The sequence below is a fragment of the Antrostomus carolinensis genome, unplaced genomic scaffold, assembly GCF_000700745.2.
Source record: "Antrostomus carolinensis isolate BGI_N321 unplaced genomic scaffold, ASM70074v2 scaffold43848, whole genome shotgun sequence".
Taxonomy (NCBI): Eukaryota; Metazoa; Chordata; class Aves; order Caprimulgiformes; family Caprimulgidae; genus Antrostomus; species Antrostomus carolinensis.
The window spans coordinates 1714-10107 of NW_010334452.1; the positions used below are offsets into that span (position 1 = coordinate 1714).

The 8394-nt window shown below is 52.3% G+C and overlaps 1 protein-coding gene across 1 annotated transcript in view; it reads right to left on the reverse strand.

Moving 5' to 3' along the window:
* Positions 1 to 900: 900 nt before the first annotated feature.
* The window catches only part of LOC104529814 (treacle protein-like), a 9806-nt gene continuing 2312 nt past the window's right edge, over positions 901 to 8394 (reverse strand). Inside the window, exons 4-10 of the mRNA XM_029086555.1 lie at positions 7048 to 7221; positions 6323 to 6575; positions 5914 to 5999; positions 4969 to 5197; positions 3295 to 3864; positions 1485 to 1585; positions 901 to 933 (exon numbers count right to left, since the gene is read on the reverse strand). Of these exons, the coding sequence (XP_028942388.1) occupies positions 901 to 933; positions 1485 to 1585; positions 3295 to 3864; positions 4969 to 5197; positions 5914 to 5999; positions 6323 to 6575; positions 7048 to 7221 (1446 nt within the window). The remainder of the gene's footprint in view (positions 934 to 1484; positions 1586 to 3294; positions 3865 to 4968; positions 5198 to 5913; positions 6000 to 6322; positions 6576 to 7047; positions 7222 to 8394) is intronic.

The window sequence follows — 8394 nt, forward strand, 5'->3', positions numbered from 1 at the left end:
GGGAGACAATAATCACTGCTGTCAGTGTTAGGATAAAAAGTAAACCCAAGAGCTCTCTTCCATAGTAGCAAAAAGGACTGACATCACAAACCACAGAAAGGGGGAGGGAAAAAAAAAAACAAGATAAAAGTTTCTCTTAAAAATATAGCTCTGTGATGAGAAAGAGATGGCTGGGTGTCAACTAGGAGGAAAGCAGTTTATGCAAGCTGGCTCTTCTCTGGTCAAAGTGCCTCCTTCAGTTCTTGTGCAACAGGCGAGCCGGCGGGAGGGACAATACACACATCTCTGGGCTCTATCAGGGCAGGAGGAGGCAGAAAGTTACACTGCTCTGCTCTAAAAGTCAAAGTTAAAAGAAGTTATAAATTATTATTTTTTTTTTTTTTTTTTTAAAAAGAAAAAAGTTGGAATTCTCCTGATGAGCTTCCTTTTCCTCTCTTCTGTTTGATCTTCACCCATAAATTCTTAATCACAGGGATGCGGTACCTTTGGGGAGAGGAGTTAAAAGTTAGGGATGGGGAGAAGAGCCTTAGAGCTGAGCAGAGGCAGAGTCATCTGGTCCACTTCCAGGTGGCTACAACATCACCATCTAATCCACATTACTTTTCCAAGCTCCCTGTGGTCAGCAGGGACAGACAAGACACTGCCAAAGGCCACTTATCTCTGATGATGACAAGAGGACAGCAACGTCCAGGCTGGACATCCAGTTCTCAGTAGCTAAAGAGTTGAGGTCAAACACATCCAGAGAAGCCAGCACACCGCTCCGCTCCCTGGCCCTCTAACCTACGGCCAAGCTGCCTCAGTGAGCACTCAGAGAGCACACTGTCTTCCCAAGACATTTGGCCAAGGTTACCGCCGTTCAGAGGTACCAACTCTGAGAGTCCCCACAGGCCATGTACCTTCTCACAATCCTTCAGGCTCAGCTGTTTTCTTCTTCTAAAAAGAAAAGGGTGGAAAATAAATCAGTATCATCTGCACCACAAACATAAAAGGACCCAGCAAAGCCACAAGCCACAGAGGCTTTTTGGCTACCATCTCTACAGGGACGTATCCATTACAAGGAACATCGTATAGTCTCCCTCTGCCCCCCTTCCTAGCCCTTGGGATAGGATGCAGTAGCCTGTCAGCCCCTCAGGAGCTCCAGTTTCTGCTGAAAACAACTAGATGAACAGACAGCTGAAGAGCACTTACTTGGGAGGTTCTCTGTCACCAAAAAGGCCCCTGGGTTTGACCCTTCCAGGGAAGGGATCTCTCCTGGGGGAGTGACACAGGAACAAGCCCTTCTTCAAGCCACCCCACTCCCAACCAACCAAAGGTCAGGGTGTCTCAAGACTAGCCACGATTAACCACAACCTCCTCCATAATGCCAGCAAGGCCAGGACATGACTCTGCTCCTCTCCACCCTGGCATACTGCAGGGATGAACATCACAACCGCCGTTCAGAACAGCTCTCCCCATGGAACCCCATCCCAGGGTCCTGCACATACCTTCTTCTTCTTCTTGTGAGGCTCAACAGAGCCATCTACTGTAGGGCCCCCTTCTGAAGACACCTTTTTGCTCTTCTTCTTTTCTTTTCCAGACTTTTTTTCTGGGAGAGGGAAAGAAAAATCAGCTAAGAGAGGGACTCTGGTATTGCTAGACTCGGAGATGAAGCACAGAGTGAGGAGCATCTCCAGTAAGTTTTCAATCACATCTGAACCTGAACAAGCTTTTGAGAGCAGTAACTGGGCCAGGGCAGAGCTCTGCTACAAGGCAGCTGCACCCAGGGCTGTTTCTCCACTAGCTTTGAGCCACCCATTCACACATGTGGGCAGAATTACATAGAATCCTCTTCTTTCCACCTCCTGCTGCCCCCTCACTCTGAGGAATCACTTTAGTGCTGGAGCAGCTGGGCATACGCCAGAAATCAGAGCAAAGGGAGCTACTAACAGAGGATGGACAGGAGGTTCAGCTCAGCACAAGTGCTCCAAGATGCTGCAGCTCACCCCTGTGCAACAGCCCACACAAGGGCTGACAGACAAATCTGTCTCCTCCAAAATGAAGGGCTGCATCTCTGTGGAACAGAAACCCTGGCAGACCAGGCCCACCCATTCCATCTCCTTTATTAAAAAATAAATAAAATAAAATAAAAAAAAAATAAAAAAATCTACAAGATCCAGCACAGAACCAGCTCTGTTTTGCAAATGCAGTCTGCACTGCAAAGAAAAAACAAAAAGAAAAAGAAAAAGAATTGCCTTTGCATTAGAGCAGGAAACAGAGCACTGGAGAGGTGTGTGGACAAGAGGGGCAGGAAACACTCTTAACTGGGAGCATGGAGCAGGGGGCTGGTACCATCCTCTTTCTGCAGGGGTTTGAAAGCAGCAGTAATAGCCCTGAGCCAAATCTCCTGAATGAGCTGCTCACCATGTCGCAGCACAGACCCTGATCAGGCAGGGTCAGGAAGGGGCACTGTCACCCCTCGGGGATCAGCAGTGGCTGACACAGCAGATGACAGCGCAGACTGCAAGGCTGATCTCTTTGAAAGCAGTTGGCAGCATGGGGCCGTGTTCAGGAAGCTCTAACACAAAGCCCTGCGTGTGTGAATGCTGGGCTTCCTCCACCGTGCTCACAGCACGTCAGGGACCTTCTGCCTGCCATCCCCAGCCACATTTCCCCTTAGCTCTCTGCTAGCCCGTGTTGTGTTCACCACAGAGGAGCCAGGGCAGCCAGCGGGGCTGGCAGAGCTGTTCTGCACTGCAGACACAGAGCAGGGCAGAGCAGAGCGGGCAGAACACAGGCCTCGTGGCTTATAACCAACAAGAACTCTCCCAAGCCCAGCACAGGCAGACAGGCCGTGTGAGGCTGGCAGAGGCCTCAGGAGGTTCAAAGACTCACCTCAACCCTCTGCCAGCCCTCACCCAGACAGCTGCTTCCAGCCAGGATAAAGGCCAGGAAAGGAGAAAGCTCTGGAGGGACAGGTCATGCCATAGAAGATGCACAGGGCCATCAGTTGCTCTGCAAGCAGCAAGGATCAGCACGAGTATTATCAACACGGTTCCCACCATGCCAGACGCAGGACAGAGAAGCAGGAGAGCCCAGCCTACTGTCTGCAACACAACTTGGTGCTGAGACTGAAGAAAAACACTGAAGTGAGGTCTGAAAAATCTGGCATTGGCTTTGGGTGGGCCAAGGGGGAAGCAGCCAAGCAGGAAGGCAATGGGAAAGTGGGTGCTACTTACAAGGCCCTGCACCAGAGGCTGAACGTGCATCAGCTGCAAGAACCTATTGCAAATGCAGCCCCAAGAGAGGGATGCTTACTTTTAGCTGTTTTTTTCTTTTCCTTGCTGCCTGGCAACTTCTCCAGGTCACCAAGTGCTTTCTTCTTTTTCTTTTTGGGTACTTCTTCATTAGTTTGCCCTTTCCGCTTCTTCTCCTTGGGCTGCCCAACAGCTCCATCCTCTCCTGGCAGTTTCCGCTTCTGAGATGTTTTCTGCTTCTTATTCTCTTTGTCTTTGCTCTTAGATGTTTTCACAGCCTTGTCTGCCACGGAGGAAGATTTCTTCTTTTCCTTCTTCTCTTTTTTCTCCTTTTTCTTCTTCTTCTTCTTCTCTTCCAACCCATCCAGTGTTTTCACTGCAGGAACTTTGGCAGCAGCGGTGACCTCGGCTTCACTCTCCGAGCTCAAGTCCTCTGACTGTGGGATGGAGGATGGTGCACATGACACTGGGGTCACTTGCACCCCTTTTGTCCCAACATCATTCTCCTTCACAGCCAGAGCTTTCTTCACTGGGGAAGGTTTGAGGCTGGCATGATCTGGCTCCGATTTTCCTGCCACCTTCTCTTTGTTGGAGGCTCCTGTGACTTCCTGCCCTGGAGGGGGGGTATTTTCTGTAGAAAGAGTGACAAGAGAGAAGACAACTCAGTGAGCATTCACTACACAGACCACAGAGTTACTGGAGGATGGAACTCTGCATTTGAAGAGCATCCAGTTCTCCTCCTAAAAACAAAACCTGCTGGCCATCCTGACTACAGGAGAGTCAGAGAAAGATGCCTCAGCCTTAGACCAAGGATCTGGTGAGGGAAGTGGGTGACAACAGCCACAACAGCTTTGGCCATGTCCCTGGAGAACAGAGACTAGAATGGAGGAAACTGCAGCACAAAATGGGTGAGCATAGATAGAGCAGGTCCTTCCCCAGGACACCATGCCCAGCCAGCCAGGGACTTCCCAAGGTGGAGGGGGTATCCACACCACCACATTTAACCATCACCAATGGCCTCTCCCCCAGCACCTGGGCCTTCTTGAACCTATATACAGTTCTGACCTTCTGAACAGCCCTTAGTGATATGCCCAGGAGGCCAACAGACCCATCTGAGCCCCCAGACTCACAGCCAGACCAGAGCTCATCTGAAGGTGTCACGGTCACACCAGAACAGAAGCAGCTTCCAGCTCTGAATTTTACAATTTGCCAACAAACCTGGGCAAGAGGGAAATGGGAGGACATTTCATTTCTCCATAGGTCCTTCCACATGCTTCCCCTGCTCTGCCCTCCAGACATGCTACAGAGCCCAGAAAGACCAAGGGGAGGCTTGAATACCAGCACTGTACAGCAGATGTTCTTCAGACAGTGTTTAAATGTTCCCTAAGAACCACCACTACCGCAGCACACCAATGCAGTGTGCCTCAGTTTCAGGGAGCACCCTACCTGCTCTCATTAACTGCATTAATTATTGCAGTTAAAGCAGAACTTGGAAGAGGCAAAGGCACAGAGCACAGAGCCTCGGGAGCCCACCAGCACAGGAGGAGTGTTCAAGGAGGAGAGGGCTGTGTCGTGGGCAGGGGACGCCAGCAGACGGCAGCAGCACTCCACGCTACCAGGCTCTGTGGTGGAAACACACTGGGAACAGGGCCCCATCCCAGTGTCACCCTCCTGCTGCCAGCACAGCTTTGCTCCTGGGCCAAGCAGATCCCCAACCCTGCCAAAGGAGACCCACCTGCTTTGTGGTTTGCAGCCACCTGGTCGATGTCTGTGTCAGAGTCACTGCTGTCACTGCTGGAGCTGTCAGCTGGGGCTGCTTTCACAGGGGCCTTGGCGAGGGAGTTTGCAGCAGTCACGGCTGCTTTCCCTTGCCCCACTTTGCCTACAGGCTGAGGGGGAACCGTCTTTGGTGCCTCAGGTGCTGCTGGGGTCTTGGAGATGCCCAGATGGCCTGTAAGGAGGGACTGAAACAGCACAGACACACTGAGGAGTCACAGCAGGGCAGCCTCCCACACACACAGATCTGTCTCAGCCACTCTTGTCCCCATACTCCAAGTGCAGGGCCCACCTTTGGCCACTCACAGAGTGATCCTGCACCTCTTGGCCAGCCCTGCAGAGGCCAGGGCTGCCAGGAGAGGGGGCCAGCACCGACAGACACTTACAGCAGCAAGAGCTGATGGCAAGAGGGTCTCCTCTTTGTTCTTGCCCAGTAAAAGCAGGCCTGGGGGAGGCTCCTGGCCATTAGCATGCACAGCTAATGCACTGCAGATGTGCTGCACGCCCTGCACGTTACTTACAAAGGGAATTTAATGGCTTGGACACAGGTTAAGTTACAAATAAAAGTGGGGAAAAAAAGTCCTGCTGCTATTGGCACAGTGCATCAGTTCTCCAGGTTTAACCCTTGCAAGGCACCATCTCTCATCCCTTCCCCTTTGGAAGGCACCATGAGCCCTGGGCCCAAGGCCCAGCTGCCTGAGGAAACATGCCAGGCTCAAAAGGCTGGCTCTGCTCCCACCAAAAAGGCCCTGCTCCCAGCACTGTACTGGGGAACCCCCACTTCTGTGCTGACAAACCTCCTCAGCACCCTATTTGCTATGGTTGAGAATTCAAAGCTCTTTCTGTCCTACTTAGGAGCCAGCTGCAAGACCTGAGGGGATCCCAGTGTGTTCTGGTACCATACCTGTGATGCTGTGGCCTCCTCCTCTTCACTGGACTCTGAGGAGGAGCTGTGGGCTGGCTGGGTCACTCCTGGTTTCTGCAGCAAACCTGCTGGAGGAGCAGAGTTCATCCCATTAAACCCACCACTGCTGCCTGGGGCTGAGCTCACCTACCCAGCACAGTTACTGCCACCAAAAGGCCTTCTGCCTCCAAAGAAAGGGGAGTGCCACAGAATCACAGAATGTCAGGGACTGGAAGGGACCTCCAAAGATCATCTAGTCCAAGTGTCCTGCTAAGCTGGAGAGGAGGAACCCCTTTCCAACCACTCTGTGAAGGTGACCCACTTCATGAAGGTGACACACCTCCCACAGGATAACCAAACACTGTTCCCACTCTGGCCTGGCCAGCAGCACTGACCCAAGAGAACTGACCAGGTTTGGGGGGCTGCTTGGGCGGCGTCTCCTCCTCGTCACTGTCTGAGGAACTGCTACTGTCCGAGGTCTCCTCTGGCTGTGTGGGCAGCACAGCCTGGCTCAGCCGAGTGTCCTGTGATGGCTGCAGGCCTGGCTTCCTCGACTTGGCTGTGAGACTTCCCAGGAGTGAAGCAGCCTGCGGGGTGGCAGCGTCAGCTGGAGGAGCTTTTCCCAGAGGAACCGTTTGCTTTAGGGATGGAGGAGTGTGGGCCTAGGGAGAGGAAGATGAAATGCATCTAGAAGGAGGAATAACCGTGCATGCCCATGAACTATAAGAAGCAGTTGAGAGCAGATGGGTTTGGACCACCTTGTCCCTTCTTCAGCCATACTGCTCCAGTTCATGTCAAGGTTAGCCCAAGAACCTCTGGTGCAGGGTGCAGAGACCTGCATCTTCCCCCATGCCACAGACTGGCCAAGCAGGCAGCTCCTGACTGTTCAGGGCACTGCTATCACAAAAGCAGGAAGAAACCAGCCAGCCAGCTGGGAGGCAGGAAGAGCAAAGGTACCAGAGTTACCCTCTGCTCACTTTCCTCACCTTATGCTGCAATAACAGTGGTTAAAACAGAGCAGCCCCCCTCCTCCTCCCCTCAGCTGGGGCCATGGCACCAGCCTGAGACTCCAGCACACCCCATCTGCCCACTCTCCCCCAGGAAGCTCCCCACTTTAGTCTCCACTGTCATTACCTCTCCTGCCAGCATGTCCTGCTCAGAGGAATCGCTACTCGAGCTCTCAGACACTCTGCTAACCGGAGGGACAGCAGGCACTTTTATCCCCTTCCCCAGAGGCGCTGTGGCATTAGCCTTGGCAGCCACTGAGCTCAAAACATTGGTTGCTTTGACGTTCTGCTGGGACAGACTCTAAAATAGATGAGAAAGAAAATCAGGACAGAGCACAACTTGGAGGGAAAAGAGACAGAAGCATACATCAATCCACCACTAACTCCGGAGCCCTTCCATCATTTTCAGCACAGCACCAAGGCTCATATTTATTTTTTCCCCCCTTTACAGGCCAGCTCTGTCTCCTATGAGCCTCTGAGCAGGGCCTCTGGCAAAGCCAGGAGCAGAGAATTAAGGGCCAGCACCCTGGGAGTGCCTAAAGCATTAGCTCAGTGCCCCAGAGGCACCCATCCTGAGGGCAGGCAGGCAAAATGTGATGTGCTTGCAGGCTGTGATAGCCCCATCCACTGCAACACCAGCAAGACTGCAGTTGCAAATCCTACTTTGCAAAGTGGGCACTTGGACACCAGGATGTCTCCTACACTCTAAAAATCACACATCAAGAGTTAATTGGCAACAGAGATAAAAGCAAAGAGCCCAACCACAGGGCAAATCTGCCTTCAGGTCCACAAGCAAGCCACAGATTAGAAAGCAAATTAACAAGAAGTTTTGTTGCCTCATATTTGAAACCTCCTATTAAACTAAATGTAAGAGGGGTTAAAAATAGAAGAGCCAGGGGCATGGAAATGAGACACTGACATCAGGTCCAAGACACAAATGCCAGCAGAGGAGGGAGCAGGAGCGATGAAGGAGAGCTGAGCCTCCTGGTTTGTGTTACAAACGAAGCTACGTGAGCAGCCCTCCCTCTCCAGATCTCTGACAAGCTGGGCCTTTGTGGGATGACATTTCCTTCACACAACATCTGGCCTTCAGAAAGGAAAGCAACGCTCCAGCACACAGAGAACCGCCAATCCGAACCAACCCCCCAGCACACAGAGACCCGCCAATCCGCCGTGAGCTCTCGGCCCTCTTGCACAAAGCTCAAGTTACAGCAACTGCGTTATTTTATACAACCCCAGTACTATAAACACACTTTAATCAAGGACTGCTCAGCCTGGCTGCCTGCTCACAGCTGTGGGGAGACAACCCTTCCAATCACCACAGCACCAGGCCAACGTGGGGAAGGGTCTCTGAGTGCACACAATTCCCCTCTCCCAGCAAGGGCACGCACCAGACAAGGGACGTGTACATGAGGGACAAGCAAGGGACGTGTACATGAGGGACAAGAAGTGCACTTGGCCACTAAGCCCTGGG